The 21,181-nt window shown below is 37.3% G+C and overlaps 4 protein-coding genes across 9 annotated transcripts in view; 2 read left to right on the forward strand and 2 right to left on the reverse strand.

The window, feature by feature from the left end:
• The first annotated feature begins 214 nt into the window (after positions 1-214).
• On the forward strand, positions 215-5,607 carry cabp7b (calcium binding protein 7b). Its single transcript, XM_058776226.1, has 5 exons — positions 215-1,038; positions 2,243-2,386; positions 2,783-2,895; positions 3,292-3,439; positions 5,112-5,607. Exons 1-5 carry the CDS (start codon positions 930-932, stop codon positions 5,237-5,239), a joined length of 642 nt encoding a protein of 213 aa, XP_058632209.1. The 5' UTR covers positions 215-929; the 3' UTR covers positions 5,240-5,607.
• A 2,887-nt stretch (positions 5,608-8,494) lies between these two features.
• zmat5 (zinc finger, matrin-type 5) lies at positions 8,495-11,168 on the reverse strand. The gene is made up of 5 exons (XM_058776232.1): positions 10,838-11,168; positions 10,690-10,752; positions 10,502-10,582; positions 10,220-10,331; positions 8,495-9,240 (listed from the first exon to the last, which is right to left on the reverse strand). Exons 1-5 carry the CDS (start codon positions 10,962-10,964, stop codon positions 9,099-9,101), a joined length of 525 nt encoding a protein of 174 aa, XP_058632215.1. The 5' UTR covers positions 10,965-11,168; the 3' UTR covers positions 8,495-9,098.
• Positions 11,169-12,150: 982 nt separating this feature from the next.
• arpc5lb (actin related protein 2/3 complex, subunit 5-like, b) lies at positions 12,151-16,934 on the forward strand. 2 transcript variants are annotated; one of them, XM_058776230.1, is made up of 4 exons: positions 12,162-12,552; positions 15,876-15,948; positions 16,042-16,218; positions 16,302-16,934. In XM_058776230.1, the coding sequence occupies exons 1-4, from the start codon at positions 12,413-12,415 to the stop codon at positions 16,362-16,364; spliced, it is 453 nt and encodes a 150-aa protein (XP_058632213.1). In that variant the 5' UTR covers positions 12,162-12,412; the 3' UTR covers positions 16,365-16,934. The 2 variants fall into 2 exon arrangements, with proteins under 2 accessions (XP_058632212.1, XP_058632213.1); XM_058776229.1 differs by having other exon boundaries at positions 12,151-12,552; positions 15,876-16,218.
• A 1,323-nt stretch (positions 16,935-18,257) lies between these two features.
• Positions 18,258-21,181, reverse strand: part of scai (suppressor of cancer cell invasion) — a 30,439-nt gene continuing 27,515 nt past the window's right edge. For all 5 annotated transcript variants that reach the window (XM_058776176.1, XM_058776175.1, XM_058776179.1 and 2 more), the window contains one exon: positions 18,258-21,068. In XM_058776176.1, coding sequence (XP_058632159.1) covers positions 20,922-21,068 — 147 coding nt within the window. In that variant the 3' untranslated portion in view covers positions 18,258-20,921. The remainder of the gene's footprint in view (positions 21,069-21,181) is intronic.

Genomic DNA, 21,181 nt, shown 5'->3' on the forward strand with positions numbered 1-21,181 from the left:
AGTGACTTTGGCTGAAGGGACACGCATCAGGCGATCGCGCATTCGTGGATCAGATCTCACCGAGGACGCAGCGGAGCACAGCTTTCTTGGATTCCTGTTTAGCATCTCGAGTTTGCGCAAATCAATTACCATCAGCCATTTCTAGTAAATCAACGCGTTATTTGTCGTTCTGTAACGGAGGATCTATATTTCTCGTGTGCTTTGTCGTTTACTTAACGAGCATGCCACATTTTCTCCGATGTACCTAATGGACAAAAATAATTAAAATGTTAGAAATCTCGGTGATTGGAATGCTTCAACATATTCTGATTTGTACAACTCGAGACCGTTCGACTACCTGTAGGATTGCATCAAGCGCGTGAGGGAGGCGGTGATGCCCAGGAGGTAATGCGCATTAGTATAATGTGACACCATTCGGGTTTTTTTGCACTCGAACGGAGGTTTCTGTGCACATCGTGCACATCTGTACCCGGTGAATATAAGCTAATGGAACCACCGTAATCTCAAGGAGAGCAGACGGCACGTTGTTTTCGAACAGGCGTTGGGATGCTCTGCGTTTATCCTTCAAACCCAGTTGAAGATGTACAGAACACGGGGACATTTCCAGCAATATACGCATACCTGTACCATCCAAGCTCCGTCTGAATGGCAATACATGAATGTTTGAATTCGTGAAATCATATGGCAATAGTTTTTGCACCTGATGCAAAGCAATCCGCAATCGATCGAATAAATGATCATTCCTGCATGAGTGTGCAGAGTGACTAATCGCACCTGGACTACAATAAGACAGGATGGAGACGAATCAGACACGCGTTTTGATCGTTGGCTTTGAGCTACCAGTAAGCGCTCTGTAGTAAAGTTGCAGTGGCCGAACTACAGGTGCTTTATGAAGATCAGGACACAATCGTTAGTTTGCCCTCGCAGAAATGCCAGTGCGTGCTGTGACTTCCAGGTTCATGTACAGGGGACTTTGCTCAATTCCAGATATCCTCTCCTACAGGACTCCCGTCAGCCTCCCCGAGGATGAAGTGGAGGGTAAGTGATATTTCATTGTGAGTAGCAGAGAGACGTTATCTGTGGCGATAGTGCTGCCAGTACTTTGTGATGTCGATTTCAGCACCATGGAGAGCGCCCTGCGGCAGCCTCTACTGTCCACAATGAAGAAACTGCTTGTTTTTTTCCTATACACTACTATTAAAAACGGTCGACAAATAATTTGAAAAAAGTACATATTTTCATTTAGGTTTCATTGTTGGTTTTGAGATAAGCGTATGAACAAACGCCATCAGATTAAATCTATAGTGGAGTTCGAGCTTACAATATGAAGGGTGAAGGTGGGCGTTCATATCTGATCACACACTAATACAGCCGCAAATGTATCTAGTATTTTATTATTTGTATTACATTCAAAAATTATAAATAATACTAAATCTTTTGGCGAAGATGCGTTTAAATAAAACATGTAATTGATAAAAATTTTAATGGTTGCAACATATAAAACAAATCTCTTCATTCAAGTGTCTTGAAAAAAACACATTTCGTGGAACTACATAGATTAAATGGCATAATTTACTTTATTTATTTTTATTTTTTTGCACTGTTTTTGTACACAGCCTTTTCTATGCATGTGATACACACACCTAACACTCCTTCAATTCCAGAGAAATAGAGGCCTACCTCTTAATTACATAGTGATGTGGATTCATTACCATATTCTTTTTCTTATATGAAAATAGACAAATTTGAAATAATAAAAAAAATCAGATACCATGTAATCTCATGTCTATGCTTTAGCTACAATTAGGTTACTGTCCATAGGCCGTATGACACGGATTATGCCATGTTAGCGCATAAACTTACAATGATATAATTTATCTAATATGTTAAAGTTAACAGACTTTCACAATTAATCACATGCAGGTTAGCAATATATATATATATATATATATATATATATATTATTTTTCTCAGAAAAACAACATTTCCTTGTGACACTTATTAATTACTTTTAATGACAGTTATTAATAAAGTTTTATTTGATTGTCTCCAGATTTTTAAAGGACAATCATAGCACTTGTTTATCTTAATTTTACTCACTCTGATTAATTGGGAGGGAGTCTCAAAGTGGTCAAACTTTCCAATCAAGCATACTGATATAGATCATTTTGTCATGTTTAACATTAAAAAAGTTTGTGTCATTGTTTGTTGTAACATGGCGATGTATCTGCCACATCTGCAGAGATCCGTGAAGCCTTTAAGGTGTTTGACCGTGATGGGAATGGATTCATCTCAAAACAGGAGCTAGGAGTGGCCATGCGGTCTCTTGGTTACATGCCAAATGAAGTGGAGCTGGAGGTGATCATTCAGAGACTGGACATGGATGGTATATCAGCCCTCGCAAAAACTACAGAAACATTCATATCTTTGGACACACACGCACTGTGTATTTTAGCACATAACGTACATGTTGTTAAATTGTGTGACATTCTCTATATCGCTATTAATTTGTCTTGTTTTGATTACATGTAAGCCCTGCTAAGGGAGCATTTATCAGAGAGGCATGGTGGAATTGCAAATTCAATACAAAACACCTGCAACAGCAAAACAATTCAATATTGTAATGGTTCTTGTGAATCATTGAACAAAGGACTGATGTTTCTGATAACGATTCAAAAGATTAGAGTCTGGCTGTTCTGCTGGATCAGCGTACGATTTCAATCTCCCTCAAGAAAAGGTTACAGTGAAGCTGGCCTGTGTTTGTGTATCTTTTATTTCGCAGGAGATGGTCAGGTTGACTTTGAAGAGTTCGTAGCACTTCTCGGACCAAAATTGTCTTCAGCTGGTATGCCTGACAGATTCCATGGAGCCGAGTTTGACTCCATATTCTGGAAGGTGTGGAGGTTTTCTTTGAAATAATCTCAATTATTTCTCTCCATAGTCTCAGTGATTAGTTGTCTGGCTTCAGCTTTACTTTGTCCCATTGTTCTGTGACTCCCTGTGATTACTGGTGGAAAGAAGATTATTCATACATTATTCACACTCTGCAATTAACTTGCTGACATTTCTTTGGTAGTAATAGCACTGAATTAAAATTAAAGTTGAAAGTGCCGTTTTAGTCCATTAGAAGGCAATATTCTCTTAAATGTGCTATTTAGTTAACTCATCTGTGCATTGGCCGCTGATCATTTATAGCAGTTATATCCTCATTTACCGGGATATTTGGCATTTTGAACATTGCTCCCTTAATGATAAGGTAAATTTTACTCTCTTTTCTCCTTGTGTCATTAGTGTGACATGCAAAAGCTGACTGTGGATGAGCTGAAGAGACTGCTGTATGACACCTTCTGTGACCATTTGACTATGAAAGACATCGAGAACATCATCATGACTGAGGAGAGTCACTTAAACAGCCCAGAGTGCCAAGTCGATATTGACAGTAAGTCTTCATATGCTAACAATTCTCAAAAGCAAAGCAAAAAACAAAATTGCGGCAAACACGATACATCGACCTAGGCTGTTTGTCTCTAGCATATTCGCTCCCAACATGTGCCCACGCATCCGTTTCATTGTGAAGTGTCTGGGCATTATCGTGTCAATCAAAATTGTCTGTCAACTCCATTAAAAACCCATGACACAGAGGCCATTGCTGCAGTGTAGAAAAATGGTCTATTTTTAGCTGAAACATATTCTGTTGATAGTCCTGGGGAAATAAAGGAGCTCATGAATCTGTTTGAAGCAGGACAGTGGGGAATGTATCTGTAATACTGATGAGCACTTGAACATCTCGTACTCTGGTAGAAAATATCTTTTTACTGAATACCAGCCAATGGCAAAGTTTTATTCCTTTTCGTAAGAAGCTTATACACATATTGTGTCTAATTGAAGCAAAAAAACCAACACACACCTGAGGAGAAAGTTAAGAGATGAAATGTTTGTCTTTCCAAAAACAAACAAGTATGCAATAACACACAAGCACGAGTGCTGTTGTTTTATCATCCGCAACAGCTGGAAATATTGATATTGAAAATAGTTAATATTGAGACATTTACATTTTAGACAATACTTGCAGTTGTCTGTTCTGCAAAGCCAATGATAATATTTTTTAACGGATCCACAACAGCACTGTGGCAACCCTGAATAAAACCAACCTGATCTCACAGGATTCCGTGTAATGTTCACAGACTAAATTAACCCCGAATCTGTGTTGGCATCACGGAATCGCCGAAAATACCGTGCTGGGGTCACAGAAGGCATCAGCCGTGGTCCATGCACGGATTCACTGGTTCAACACCAGCGCTGCATCGGACCACGTGAAAAGAGTGACTCCGATGCAGTTATACTTTCACTGGAGTACCTGACCCCACCCCTACCCTAAACCTACCCAGTTCTGAACAATAATGATGACGATAAATGTCCCAGTATCGCGTCGGCATATTGATGCTAAGGGTTTCCGTGCGTGGAGCACGGATGGTGCCTGTCACTGACTTACATTGGTATCACTTCTGTGAGCCCATCACGGAATTTTTTCTGTGAGCCCATCACGGAATTTTTGGCGATTCCGTGATGCCACCACAGATTCGGAGGTTAATTAAATCCGTGAACATTACACGGAATTCTGTGAGATCATGTTGATAAAACACAATAGCCGCGTTTGGTTTTTTCAACATAACTAGCGCTTTTTGAATGAATCATTATTGAGTAAATTATGTAATTACTTACCCATAAAGACCCCTAAATTCACTTGTTTTGTTCCTGAATGAATTACATTTTAGAACCAATGGCTTGAATGAATTATTTATCGACTAATTACTGATTGAAATGGTGCTTTTGTGCATATCAGTTGAATGAATGATTCATTGACTCACTCACTTGTCGCCACCTACTGGTGAAACTATGTAACCTGCAGAAAGAGTTACTAAAGAACACACTGAAATGCATAAATACAGACAAATTAAGTGATACAAACAGTGAAAGGTACTGGAGTTGTTGGGCTTTAATGCTGCCTGACCACTCAGATTCGAGGACTGATGTTGTATAAGTCTATTGGAAAAATCCAGTATTAACTATAATAAACTTTCTTTTCCATTTTCTTCAACCTGTCCTCAAAGCAAGTCCCATGCAACAAGTCAAGCACACCTGTGTGCGTAAGAGCTTGATTTGTGCCTTCGCCATTGCATTCATCATCAGCGTCATGCTCATCGCAGCCAATCAGATGCTTCGAAGGGGAATGAAATGAACAGTTCTCTTTCTAAGACAATGAATGACTGACAAAAGGAAACAAGGTAAAAATGCAAAAAAGTCCACTAATTTTACTAGCTTCTAACGGTCACAGTTTTACAGAAACACCAAAGGCTGCACTTTCATTCTACTATAAACTCAAGGTAAAGACAGACTGTTGTTAGACAGACAAAAGGACAATTAAGTCCAAAACAACATAGTTATTCTTTTCATTATACTATATTAATGATCATTGTCCTATAAAATATGACATTTTTCTTTGGCTATGTTACAAAGTAGACATCTATTATAATGTAGCACATCATACTTATTGTATTGTACAGTTATAATCCACATTCTATCAATATCATGTCAGGGTCATTATATACATGACACAATGACATTGACAAATTTCCCCATTTAGTAACAATATTGTGTGACCGGGTCATATATGTTACATCATTTTAGATCCAGTAGAACCTCGATTTATTTTACCAACATGGTCTCAAACATCACCGGTTTGATCTGAGGGGATATTAATGAATACAGAACATAAAGAGGGAATAAACAAATTTCTCAACACTATGTCTATGTCACCATGAGTAGTTAGGCTTAGAGCAATTTAAAAAGTAAATGAATGTACTAGAAATCTACCAGTAATAAACTGTGATGGAAAATAGAGTATAAATTTGGTGACAATCCAAACTGTTACTGAATCTAACCTGTGCAATTGTCTTTTGTTAACTTGCAAAAACAGTATTTCATCCAGTCTTGACTCTCAGGATTGTTTGTCGACAGGTCTTTTATTAAATTGTCTGCTGGTTGTGTGAGAAAGTATTGTGAAAAATGACTGAATATTACAGGCTATTCGTATTGTGTGCCACGTGAGACTAAATGTTTTTTGTCGATATCTTGCAATATAACTGTTCTGAGTGTTAATACATATTTGCATGACGTGTTTCCTAGCATTTTGATAACATCAATGTTGTCCATGAATAATCAGTCTGTATCAATATTATCATTTTTTTTTTTTAAGAACTTGTGGATTTCATTGTTCTGAGGTGTTGTGATCTGTTTAATGGTCCATTTTTAAATTTTAAGTCGACATTAAGAATCCAATTTTTGTCCACATTATTCTGGTCAATGTGAAAATTAGCCTACAGGGTTAAGTTTGCTTTTAAAGCAACTGTATGTTTTTGAACTTTAAATATCAGTTTCAAAATAATTCGACCAAATGGTCCGTTTCGTTCAAACTCTCCTCTCAAATGACTGAGCGGGTACGAATTTCCGCGAAAACGGCGGATTGCTTTACAGCAGCATGCACGTGTACTGCTTTCCAGCGTGATTACGACAGTGATTTCCATTCACTTAACTGCAGGGAGCTCCAAAGTTGCAAAAATACACAAAACTACATACAGTTGCTTTAAGTTTATGCATTCATAGTGTAACTCAAAGGGAATGAACTAGTGCAAATTATTCAAAAGTATTATTTTGAAGTTAACTTAATAGCTTTAAGTTTGGTGCGAGTTAATGGTAACAAGCAATATTTGGCTTATGCATACTCTGAAATAAATGTATGCATCCAGCATCTATCTGTAATTTATGCATTTGTCAGTAATCTCAGTGCCTAAACAGTGAATTGGATGGTGTTGTTCTGTGTGTCTTAGGTTTGAAATCCAAAGTCTATATTTTTGTGCACTTTCTCAGTAGTTAATTAATGTTTATGCTATATCCCAGATGAAACTTAACTGATTTGTATAAGTTGTTCATTAACATTTCTTTGACTTCATTTGGAAAAACAATAATGTAAGTGATGTCTGTTATGACCGATTATTTAAATGAATCTGCAACTGCATTTGATTGTAATGATAGTGTTGCACTGAGTTTTATGAGGATATAGAGTGAAACATATCAATATAAAACTTTTTTCAGAGTAATATAATTACTGTTAGACATTACAGAAAGTGTTTAAAAAGCAAACTCGGACATTCTGACTTCAGAGATCATGAAGGCAATGCTGACATGACAAGACAACCTTTGCGCAAAATATATAAGCAATGATGAAAACCTGTTTCTTTGCGGTTGCATGCATTTGTAATTTTCTGACATGTTGTCTTGTGTGGTGTCAAGGTCAGCCTCTGTTGTTAAAATATGCAATCTATGCTTATTTGATGACAATTTACTGTGATTTAAAGTTACAATTTATATATCTATACATTATACAAATCGAGATATACTGATTTCAGGACATTAGAAACATATCACGCTCTCGATTTCCAAAGCTCAAGCATGTGATCTGCTGTGCAAATTGTTTTTACACACTAATAGGGGTATTATTATTATTTAACACTGCAATATGGTTTTGTTTTGTTTTTCCCAGTCAGAGTAATAAATGGGTAAAAATCCTAGGACTATATGAAAAATAGTTTTATTTTTGTATTTTTCCAATATTTCTTCATCGTATTCCACATGGAGAGATTACACCACATTTACTTAAATTACATCTATTACACCCAACTACATAATGGCTGATACATGTTGGCAGTTACAAAATAGCTCACTTGATTATATTAATGTAGTGATGTAACAGTAATATATCCAACTGATGTATGTAAATTTATATTGAATCATTGTAGCCCTAGAAAACAACCTTGAATCTATGATGTGCCAACATGTGCTGATGTTACATTTAATTGTACCATGTGAACAAATGAATTAAAACAGTGGTGCTTCTTTGGTCTTTCTCACTGTCATTTTGTTTGTTTTAAATTACACACACACTACTATAATATGCAGCACTTGGATGGTGGTTTGGCTTAATTTATTTGGTCATATTCCCACACAAGTATGCATATATAAAATGCTTCGGTGGAATGGGTCTGCTAACTTTTTTTTTTTTTTACTCCATGACCTTTATATACTGGTGCTAGTATTAAGTTACTAATCTCAACTGTCAACTTCTTGATACACAGCAAATAAAAGCAATTAATTATGTTAACGCCTAACTTTTAAAAGAAAATAACATTGTGTTCTTTTCCGGACACAAAAATTACAGCTCCACATTATGAAATTCATTGCACTGGATTTATTCAAATAATTATTCCTATAAACTGTCCACAATGTAAACTTGTTTATTCTTGCAAAACATGATTTTTGTTTAAGCCATACAAGTTCATTGTAGGTGCATTTTTAACCATGCACCTCAACTTGTAATGCTTTACAATTGAAGAGTTAAGTTGGAAAAACAGATAACTCCGTTTTAACAATTTTCAAAAATCATGTTGTTTTTTCATTGTGCATTCCAATTAATCTCAATAAAACTGCAGCTGGGTTATTTTGATCAGGTAAAAAATAACAAAAAAATACAGCTAACTAACACAATAACACACAATAAAAACATAATAACATAATAAAAAACATTATTTTTGAAAATTAAAAAAAAAAAACTGAGTTATCTGTGTTTGCAAATAAACTCTTCAATTTGATACAAATATGTGCACTGTTCTCCCTTCAAGAAAGGAAAATTAGCTGAAAATTCACTCACCCTCGGGCCATCCAAGATGCAGATGAGTTTGTTTCTTTATCTGAACAGATTTGGAGAAATGTAGCATTACTTCCCTTGCTGCTTACTAATGAGGATCTAGCCGAGGATCTATTACTAAGCAAGTGATGGAATCGATTTGGAGAAATTTAGCATTACAAGGAACAAACAAAATGATCTTGGACAGCCAGAGGAAATTTTCAGCAATTTTGTTTTTATTTTTGTGTGAACTATTTCTTTAAGGAATAGCATACAAAGGCTTTGTAATGATAATAGTTAGCAGCATGTTCTTGAAGAAAAAAGGGAATAATTAAAAAGAACTTTAATAAATTACATTTCAACCCCATTCATTGTGCAGCATCACTCTCCAACCACCAGTTGGTGGGGGATGAAGAGATGGAGGAAGATCTGGAATAGACAGCAAATACGGAGGTATCTCAATGGTTTCAGCACATTCTTCCTCTTCCATCTTTAAAACTCTGCAAATAAAATGAGTTACCGGTGACTGCTGAGCTCAAGAGCATATGTGTGTGTTTTCTCTACCGCTGGAACCTATATGCAGGTAATTATGCAAATGACACAGCTGTAGGCTGCAGGCATCTCATTTAAATGTGCGTCAGGGTGACCTCTAAAACAAGATTTTTCATGCATTTTGAATGCTCTGAAACACACTTGCACCTAAACACCTGGAATCCTTCATTCATTAAGTTCAGCAACATACTCAATCATAATATAAAATTGATTGTTTTAGACAAAAAAAAAAAGTGCCTCTGCAATTGGTATAATTCTACACCTCAAACAATAGGTAACACGAGCATCGTCCTTCATGTTAGAGCGTGAATTGAGAGTTCTATGCGAGTAAGAAAAGTGATCATTTGTCAACATCAAAGTCAAAGTAATTAAGAACTAAACCTATCTTAAGGCTGGAATACACTACACGACTTTTAAAATCTGAACAGATTTTTAAAACACTAGGCATCATACACTTACCGACTTTGTAAATAGTGACAAAGGAAAACTGGGCATCATACACTACGCGACTGAAGATCATACACTACCAGACTTTAAAGTTGTTCCGATCACAACAAACTCATGCAGAAATGTGTGCCTTGTTGCTAGGAGACGCATAACAAATGAAAACATATGTGTTCTAAAATCGGCTGAAAATATCAAACATGTTTGATATCCTCCGACTGGATAGAATCAAAGTCTGAAGCTAAAAAATCGGAGTCTGTGACCATCATACACTATGCGATTTTCTGTGGAATCTGTCAGCTGTAATCTGCAGACTGGCTCCGACTTTCCTCAACTAGCATCAACTTTTTCAGACTATAAAATCAGGGGGAAATTGGGGCAAAAATCACGTAGTGTATTCCAGGCTTAAGTAAATGAAATACTTATTGGAAACATTCCAGCCTTTTCAAATCATCATTCTGTGCAGTATCCCTCATTAAGTACCTTCCTGATGTCAAAGCAGCCAGTTTCTTCTCTCTTCTGGAGAGCCAGTCATCAATGCTGCGCTCAGTAGATGATCCATCTTGGTCAGGGTCTTCCTTCTGCCGCTTTTCATCTGACAGGAAATTGCCAAAATTGCTACTCAGTTTAACAGACTGTGAACATTTCTATGTGTAAACAGCTTGCCTTCTCAGTAAACTATGACTTAAAGATCAATGACACATCTAAAAGACATCATAAGATGAAGGTCCAAGAAAGCTGATGCTCACTGCTGTAGCACCTCACCATCAATCTTTTGCTCCAGCATCTTCATATGTCTCTCAGACATGTGTGAAAAACGACAGCTTGTACCAAATACACATTGTCCTGAAAGACAGTAAGAGGAAAAAGCAAACTTATCAGATTCATATTAGAAAACATACTGCACTAAAGAAGAAACGCAGCGGTGTGGCTTCCTCTGTCAAATTTCTCACCTGTCTGGAGAAACTTTCTGCAGGGCTCCTTTGTCCGCTCTTCATTTAAAACTGTGGCAGCGTCTGAAAATAAAAACTACAAACTTGATTCATCTCAAATTAATTGTTTTATAGCCTCCTATTGCTTTGTGAAGTTTTCTGTGAGTACCTCTGAAGTTGTCAAACCAGGCTTTTTTCGCCCGGTGATGCTGGACGCCGTTTAGGTGCTTCTTTCTGTTGTGCAGATTGTCTTGAAAACTGCGGTCACAGTAGTCGCAGTAATATCTCTTCCCCATTGCTCACTATGCTGAAACACTACAGATCTGACCTAACTTAAAACCGCTTAAGTTAAGTTATAATATAAAAAAATAAGAAATTATCAATTGGAATTTTAGAACTCGTCCTCGACTAAGGCATGTTTCTTCTGTGAGCAAATTCAATATGGCGGACACAACAAACTGGCTGCGCAGACTCAGAATTACGTGGCGTATCGCACCCTCTGGCGGTCAAACGCCATGTTTACATTTGAGACAAATTCATTTTGTGCTGTCAACAATTGGTGTTATTTTACAGTTATCAACTGTAAATGTACAGATTGTTTTGATTTCATGTTGACATGTTTGTGTCTGTGTCAAATAAGCTCGATAAAAAGAAGCATCTAAAAAAGATTATAATAAACATATAACAACCCTATTTGATAAATGTGACCCTGGACCACAAAACCAGTCATAAGAGTCAATTGGGATTTCAGCTGAATAAATAAGCTTTCAGTTGATGTATGGTTTGTTAGAATAGGACAATGATTTTTGGCATAAAAGAAAAAATGTATCATGTATTGGTGGCTATTGCTACAAACATAACCGTGCTACTTATGACTGGTTTTGTGGACCAGGGTCACAAATATAATATTTAAATGATCTATAATTAATTAGTTCAAACAATTGCTCTGTCTGTGTCATAAAGAATTATGATCGCAGATCATGTAATACATAATACCGGTAGTAGTCAGTGGTGAGTTACTTAGGATTATACAATTTCAGAATTTTAAGTAACGTTGCATTAAATTATTATTATTATTTTATTTATTTATTTATTTATTCATTTATTTTGAAGTTTTCTTTTGGGTCTTACTGCACGATTGAACAATTTCGCCTGTGTAATTTTACACCAGTTACAACTGTTACAAATAGTAATAGTAAAACAAATACGTTCACTAAATAAAAATAAACTTCAGTCAAAAAATATAGGTTAAATACAGCTATTTACATTACTTAAAGGGACAAACTGACAGAATTCGCTCGATGCAAAGAAAGTAAAAGATGACTTTGGTTCTGAAATTGTTTTACAGCGATGTGAATACTGTCTTAGGCCCTGGCCTATATATATTCATAAATTTTATCTATGTTCCTAAGTATTGACAGAATTTCTAGTGAACTGTCCCTTTAACTGTAAAATCCTTTCATACGCTCCCACTCAGCAGGCGGCAGTAGTATTCCAGCTTTTGCTATCATACCTTTCATATTAAATATGCGGCTCCGCGTCGGTACACTGAAACAGCTCGTGTGCTGGTGTGTGGCGGTATAACACGCTGAACGCAGCCTACTTTGACTAAGCAACTCATCCATCTTTGGATGTGCTTCAATGTGGAGTCTCTGACGCCGACTATAAGCAGAGACTGAAATCTCCCATCGGAGCCCAGGAACTGTTACAGCACACGGGACGCTGGAGAGGGACACTGGCCCCGATGGCCAAGAACACGCTGTCTTCGCGCTTCAGAAAGGTGGACATTGATGAATTCGACGAGAATAAATTCGTGGACGATCACGACGAGCCTGCCGACCAGCAAGGACCTGATGCGGTGGAAGTCGACAACCTTATCAGGCAATATCCTTTCATGTGAGCGCAACGTTATTAGGGATTGAGACATGAGCGTGTGACATGAGAGCGCGCGCCTGTACGGCGCTGGGGCACGATGACGTGATGATTGTGCGGCTTTGTTTACAAGATTTTAACAGCGCGTTGGTTTGTGTTTCTTTAAGCTGCAGCGATACTTTGGTGTAGTTTATAAGTTGCTATAAAATGCATCACGGTTAGCACAAAGATATTATACATCATAACTGTTTTCAACATTGATAATAGTAAGCAATGTTGTCGTGAGCACCAAATTAGTTCATGATTATAGTTTACTTTCCCCTAATCCAAATGTTTATCCCACAGTCTAAAAAAAGTTATTGAAAGTGTGTTTTATGCTTGGTCACAACTGTAAATGCTGAAGTTGCTTAAGACCCAAGAGAATTTGCAATCAATACTCTGTGAGGGGAATAATTTAATATAAGAGTACTTCGAAATCTAACGTTTCATCAGATGAATCAATAAGTTACTTATTTAAAATGGGACTTTTCCTTGTGGTCATAAATGTGAAGTTTATGATTCCTTTGATTATGATTTTTTATGAGACTGAGCGATATTACACGGTTTGAATTATGACATTTTAAATGCTTTTTTTTAATGGTGCTTTAAAACAGAAATGATCTTTTATAGAGGTAAACCGGAATTAAACCGCTTGGGTCATGTGACTTTTTACAACAGTCATGTACAAATGAAATCAAGACAGCCTCTGCTTTCATTTACAGTTGACAACTTTTTAGACCATTCAAATTCAAAATACATTTTCATCACAGATGTAACCACTGGGATTAAAAGGGCTAATTTGCATTCAACACCTGAGGGGGGGGGAATGTCAGATCTGTAAACGCTTGTTGTTCCAGCAGTTTGTTTTTAGGAGCAGTGAAACGTGTTTCTTCTTATTTGAAGTGACATGTTCAAAAATGTAATAAAGCTTTGACAGGATTTCCATTTATATTTTGTATAGTATAATGTACTCTTTCCTCGAGAGAACTAGAGTGCTGTGACATTCCAGATACATCATTCTGTCACAGTTTTCCAATTAGGTTAGACTGTGTTTATCGTAATAGGCTTTCGAAGCAAACAGTCGTCTACATTGTCTCACAGTAATAAACCTGTTGTGAATCCACACGCTTTTGTCACGTTGGCATTCTCGTTTCCTTGTACTGTATAGGCTGAGGTGCACAATGGTGTGATTGTCTCTATGATCTTTCTATTTGTTTATGATCTCCATGGTGCAGGTTATGCTCACAGGTAAAATATGCCTGAACGTACACTCCTCTAGTTTTGGATGAAGAGTTGTCATCATTCTGCTGTGGAAAGGGTTGGGATTTGGCCCTGGCAGGATGTGAAATAAAATATTTGACTTCCATATCTGAGGCCAGTCACCTCAGGGCTTTCTACCCCAATTGTTCCCAGAGACCTGATTTGCATCAGGCTTCCTCTTCCTCTCTGCTCTACCATGGTACCTGGTTTAGTAAGTTCCTGTAGATAGTATCTGATGAAGTAGCTGTAGCCAGTGAGACCAAATCTTTTTTTTTTTGCAGCGTTCACTCTCACATAGGGGATTCTCTCTAACCATCTTAATGTACAGTTGAGTGTCCTTTATCCTTTAATGTGAGGCTCTCAGGCTAGATGTGCAGCTTTTGAGTGTGATGTTCTGTCCAGCTGTGGTAGGCATCAGCGTTTGACTTGTTTAGCAGCACTTGTTCAGTGGGGCAGAATGCAAAGAGCTTGATCTTGCTGAACCGCAATGTGTTATTATAGAACACTGAGCTGCACTTTGAAAAACAAGAGGTCCCACAGGAGTCTTACTTGGTCCCTGTAGAGCGGGGGTGTCAAACTCAGTTCCTGGAGGGCCGCAGCCCTGCAGAGTTTAGTTCCAACCCTGCTCCAACACACATACCATGTAGTTTTCAAATAAGCCTTAATGACTTGATTAGCTGGATCAGCTGTGTTTAATTAGGGTTGCATCTAAACTGTGCAGGGCTGTGGCCCTCCAGGAACAGAGTTTGACACCCCTGCTGTAGAGTTAGTTGATGTTTTGAATGAATCCCTGGCAGTACATGCTTTTACCGCATTCATGATATAGGGAAAATTTTAACTTTTGAATCATTATTAATAAATTTATTTGATCAAAATACAGTAACAAAAAGCAATATTGTAAAATATTAAAATTAAAAAAAAATGTTTTCTGTTTTAATATATTTTAAAGTGTAATTTATTTCTGTGATGACAAAGGAAGATTTTCAGAAGCCAGTATTCCAGTCACTCGAGTGTTACGTGATCCTTCAGAAATAATTTTCAGTATGTTGATTTCATGCTGAAAAAAAGCAGTGTTGAAAACAGTTGCTTAATACTAGCTATGCTGCTTAATATTTTTATGGAAACCATGATATATTTTTGTCAGGATTCCTTAATGAATAGAAAGTTCAGAAGAACAACATTTATTTGAAACATTTTGTTTATTTATAAAACATTATAAATGTCTTCACTGTCACTTTTGATAAACCTAATGTATCCTTACTCAATAAATGAATGTGTGTCCTCTGTATAAATTCCCCAGAGTAGAAATTTCATTGGACCTTTTTCAATTCTCATTTAGAGATTGGTTATTTTGAGAAGTGTCTGGTAATGTAAAGGTAAGGAATTCTTTGACGACTTAGTTCAAAACGTGGCCGTTCAACTTGTACAATCTTTCATTCTTCATACTGCAACTCAAATCCAGAAGCTCTATATTACAGTGAAAAATTAATTGTTGGATAAGTTATCCCAAACTTAGGTGGAATGTCCTCAGCAGAGCATGAGAACAGGATATCTGGGGACGAGTGTCTTGAGACTTAGAGTTTTCTCTGTTTTGCTTCTATGTTGAGGTCTTCTATTTTTAATATTGAGGTCACTGCGCCTAAAATTTGAATACTTGGATTAAAAATTGATATTAATGTCTCATCTAATTCAGAGGCTGAAATTAATCTAGTTGGGATAGCCACGTCTCTCTCCATATTAATGCAGTGTCATTCAGCGCGTGTGACAGTTGTTGGAGGATGCAGTGGCAGGCAGCTGCAGCGCACCAAACAATCAATCATCCACGTTCCTGAGAGTTTAGTCCCATCTGAAAGATTCATTTGTTTTGAGAAATTCCTTCTTGAGCTTGAGTGTGTATATGTTTGAGACAACTTTATCTGAAAAACTTAATTCCCTCCTAGTGTCAGTTTATGCAAAATTTAAAGCTTCCTTTTCTGTACTGTAGGTATGTTAAGAGCTTGAGCTATTGATGTCTTCCTTAACCAGCTTTAATGCACAGGGGACTTGATGGCAGCCCTTCATATTGCTCTTAGGAACCCTCCAATCAACAGCAGGAACCCAGCAATAAAGGTACAGACCATTTTACCAAGAACTACATTTCAGAATGAAGCATATGGGGCGCAGACTGGACGATTGCATCTTTCCTGTCTTTCGTTCTCTCAGGAAAGAGCTCAGGCTGTGGTATTGAAGGTTCTGACATCATTTAAGAGCAGCGATATAGAGCCCGCTGTTAAATCTCTCGACAAGAATGGAGTTGATCTTCTCATGAGGTACATCTACAAAGGCTTTGAGAGGCCCACAGAAAATAGCAGTGCCATATTGCTGCAGTGGCATGAAAAGGTAAACCCAAGCTATCAAGACATCATCCATGGGATATATTTTGGAGGGCTTTAAATAACAAAAACATTTTTCTTTTATAACAGGCATTTGCTGTTGGTGGACTAGGCTCTATTGTTCGAGTTATGACAGCTAGGAAGACTGTATGACTACCTGACCGAACCTGGAGACAGTGACGCTGTCACACTGAGGACTCGAGGCAGGTTTGCCTGTTGCTTAAAGGAAAGAAGAAAAGACCATCATTTTGAATGCTTCTATGAACTGTATGCTGTAGAGAAACACCGAAGCACTTGTTTCAAACTGAAAAAAAATTTTGCTTGTGTAAAAGTGAAGTAATGTTCATATGCCAATATAGCATAAATTGTTCTATGATATACTGGCATCAAAAAGATTTCAATCCGACATGGTTTTGAGTGGGAAGAAATGTACTGTGGAAGACAAAACAAACCCGGTGTATGTGCTATGAGTAACATAGTGAATACAGCATATTTAAGATCAGGTGAATGAGAGCAGCAAAAGTGAGCTCGTACATTTGAGGTTGTTATTGGATTTAATTAATGTTTTATTTTATATTTTAATTTTATTTCGCATCTTTGGTCCCATACTCTTGTTTTGTTTTTGTGCAGAGATTTAATAATGGAACCAGTGATGTACACCAAAGGGGTAGACTGGGGATCATTGTAAAGTGCCTGCTACATAAAGTAAATGGATCTCCTTTATGTCGTCATCTGTGTTTGATTTACTTTTAATGCAGTATTTATGTAAAGTATGAACATATTATTTATCTAACCGGTCCTATATTGAAATGATAATACTGTACCACATACACGGCTACCCTGTTTGACAGCTCTATCGGGACGGCGACCTACAGAAGCAGGAAGGGCTGGGTAATTAAGATAATACATATCAGGAAATTAAGATAAAGGGGTCTTTATATTATTCTGAAGGACGTGCTGCTGATAACTTCTATCATGCCAAGACCAGTTCCTCTGAGATATCATTGAAGGAACAGAGTGCTGTAATCTCACTGCTGGGCCCAGGAGCTGCATATATAAATGTCTAATGTTTTCCACATAGTCTATATATTTATATGGACTGAATCTAATATTTATGATTTTACTCCTGGGAATTTGAGGACGTGAGGAGTTTTACAATCCAGTCTTAATTAGAGATGCACTGATACAAAAAAATCTGGCTGATGATTATTTGTATGTTATGGCTGATAAATGGTCTATGCTATGGAAGCCTGTTTCTGCCACCGAATAAAACATAAAAAAGGTAATGGTGACTTTCTCACAATTCTGACTATTTTCTCGCACTTGCAAGTTTACATCTCGCAATTCTAACTTTTTTTTCTCAGAATTGTGTCATATAAACTCGCAATTCTGACTTTTTTTCTATAAACTTTAAACTCACAATTACGAGATATAAAGTCAGAATTGCGGGATATAAACTTACAATTGTGAGAAATAAAGTAAGAATTGAGACTAACTTAATTCTGACTTCACTTGCAATTGCAAGTTTATATCACAATTCCAACTTAATTTCTCAGAATTGCGAGTTTATATCTCGCATTTCTGACTTAATTTCTTACAATTGTAAGTTTGTATTTGGCAATTATGAGGGGGGGGGGAAAAGTCAATTGCGAGAAGTTGCAATTACCTTTTTAAATTTTTTTATTCAGTGGCGGAAACAGGCTTCCATGCTATACAGTATTAACCCTAATCTAAGTAAATTACTAAAATCAATAAGCATAAGCAATGCTATAAGCATTGCAACACTATAATGAATATAGGATTTAAAAATGAATTCTGAAATTTGATAAAGATTGCATTTCACAGCGTTTTTAAATGTTACAGTAAATGAGCATCAGATGATGGCAAAGATGATCTAATGAACATAACACAAATGTCCAATACTGAATGACACTAATAGATGGAAATATATTTAAAATGTCATGCAACCCCAATCTTAATCATTTCTGTATCAGTTATAGTGCTATTAGTACATGAAATGGATGAAGGAACACCAGAAATTAAACAAAACATTCATAAACTTTTTAATGTTCTTGAATAGCATTCTTAAAAACAAAAAGCTTGCATGTTTGGTATCATCACATTTTTTCTGTATTCTTTTTTTTTTTTTCTGCATTTAACAACAAACATCAAATATAATTTGGCAACAGATAAGACAAAACAGTTTAGTGATTAAAAACACATGACAATTGGACAATGCAAGTATGTTCAACTAGCAACTCTAGAACCCCTTAACTTATAAAGAAAGAGTATTCTGACCATTACATCATTTTTGAAAATGTTCCCTCCCACAACAGTAGGAACTGGTAGAAATCACCTGTACTACACCTTAGATCTGGCCCCGTGTTTACAATAGAAAATAAATGCAGTTGATTTTCTTTCTGTTCCTTCCAATCATGGCCGCTAATGCATTTACAGGTTGCATTTAAATGGAGCAGGGGGCATCAACATTTAACAGATTAGCTAATGAACATGCATCTACTACAGAAATTTGGGCAATTGGTAAGAAACGCTTTGTTAAAATGATTTTAAAAAGGGTATTGCATTTTCCCTTAAATTTCACGTTTTCAAGTGCTTAAAGTTTGTATTCACCCCTGTGCTCTCAGCTAAATAATGTGGTGTGAATACAGCACTATACTGGGACAGTCCCAGCAAGGACTTGCTGGGTTAATTTACAGGTTCGTGAAAAGTTATACACACATACTAATACAAATTAAATAAGGCAAAAACATTTGACAGTCCACCAGTCAAGGTCAGACAACTAGACAGAGAGGAAACAGTGACATCCACCATCTGTTTCCCTCTTCATCTCCATCCAGCCCTTCTCCTTTTGGCAAACTAAAACGACAATAAAAAAAAAGCTAAGCCGTAAAACAAATTTGTGCCTGCGAGAGCACAGGCAACTCTGTTGTCTGCTTAATTTGGGCAGTGGATATTCCATGGGAAGGTTAATTGTGTTTGGCAGTGATTTGTTCATTAGCAAACTTTTCTCTTTTCATTCAAGAGGATTATTTAAAAAAAAAAAAAAAAAGATGCGAGTGGAAGCAGCCACGTGCAATAATATCAAATATAGACAGAGATGACAGGGTACTAGAATCGTATGGGACATTGTGCTCTCCACATGCAAGAATCTTTTGGTCCCATTCGAATGGCCACGATCAACCCTGCAATTCGGGGGGGAAAGTCGGTAAACGCTGAAATATCAGTCAACATAGATCACAGACGGAGAAAATATGAGAAGCTATTTGCCAAGCGTGACATAACGGAATGTTCAGACATGCCTCTTGCCAACAGCACAATAAATAACATCGGAATCAAACTTAAATAGTGCAAGTAAAGTGCAAGGCTATTATTGTAACCATTTTCATTGTAATTATCATCATCATCATGACGTAATGAAACAAACGAAACACCGAACACATCACTTCTTATTAGACCGACGCAGTGCACTTGTCCTTGAGACAGATGGGGTTGTGAAAGAGGGACGCTCTTATGCCATGATCCTTGGAATGTCAGCTGACTGCACTCTTGTGAAGCAGTGGGAGGGTGTGCAGTTGAGACAGTGGCATGGTCCATTCACAGATTAGACAAAAGAACACTGCCCCTGTCACATGCAGAGGGTCATCTTTTCACAGATCTGCCACGACGAACAACCCAGACAGACACACTTCTCTGCATCACATTGACTTCTTATAGAACTATACATATATTTATATATAGATATATACACAAATTTGTACTTATATACAGGAGTATGCCTGTACGTCTCGGTGACACTATAAAAGAGAACTCTGTTGGCTATTGGTGTCCACTGCACACATGGAATAAGACATTAGGTTATTACATCAGCTATGCAAGTATGGGCTTACCACACTGGTACCGAGGCATGCTAAAAAGAATCAACGCTCAATAAAAATGGAGATTCTGTTGTCCATGTAGCGTTAATTAATTAGCTGATGACCGAAATAACCCAAAAGAGGCACAGCGCGGTGGGCCTCCTTCGAAAGACCAGGCGAAAGTCTGTGGAATTTGTGTGAAGATGGAAAAACGAACACGTTTTAACGAATGAAAACAAACAAAAAGGCCAAGATGGAGCAAAGAAATGCAAACATGCAACACGCTCCCTATGGAAAAATGTTGTGTAAACGTTGCGGAGGCAAAGAGTTGAGAAGGAAAACAAACTTCCTTCTCCAAAATGTGTTTTGCCAAAGCCGTAGGCTCATCTTTTTGGAAGAATCTCCCTGGAATTACACCGATTCACTTAAAAAATGTTTCCAAGTCTCCTTTCTTCTTGTGCTCTCTTATCACCTTGAGAAACGGCGATAGCTGCCCTCGACAGGTCTGAACGCCCGTGTGCCTGCGCTCATACACTCATATGATACATGCATGTAGTAAATTTCCCTGTATGTTGGGAGCAACTCTTTCGCATCTGGGTGTGTGTGTAGCTCCTTAAAATCTAAAAATACATGTGAACTCGACAAATTTTAAATATCTGCCCACAAAGATGAGATATTTTGTCTTGAATAGTTATTAAACTACTGTAATCTAGATCTAATGAGATTAGGTTAAACAACTAGCTTATTCAGAAGAACCTACAACTTGTGTTTGTGTGTGTATGGCATGAGCGTGTGTGTGCGTGTGTCTGCAGGTTGGCATGGTGCCACCATGTGGTCAATAGTTATCCAACATGCCATCAGAGAAGAGGTTTTGCACGTCCAACATGGCCGCCAGCTCCAACACATGTTTCTGTAGAAGGCTGCTCTCCACCATCTCCTGTTTGGGCAGCGAGGGGTATGATTCTGGAAAACTCCTTGCTTCCTGTAACAAGCACACAGAAACATTCTCATCCAGCTGCTCTGTGACAATATCTTGTAAATTTGCATGCAGTTGTCAGTCAGTGGTCCTCAATCTGTGAAGTACGTAGTGCCACC

Source organism: Onychostoma macrolepis, chromosome 05 (assembly GCF_012432095.1).
Source record: "Onychostoma macrolepis isolate SWU-2019 chromosome 05, ASM1243209v1, whole genome shotgun sequence".
NCBI lineage: Eukaryota > Metazoa > Chordata > Actinopteri > Cypriniformes > Cyprinidae > Onychostoma > Onychostoma macrolepis.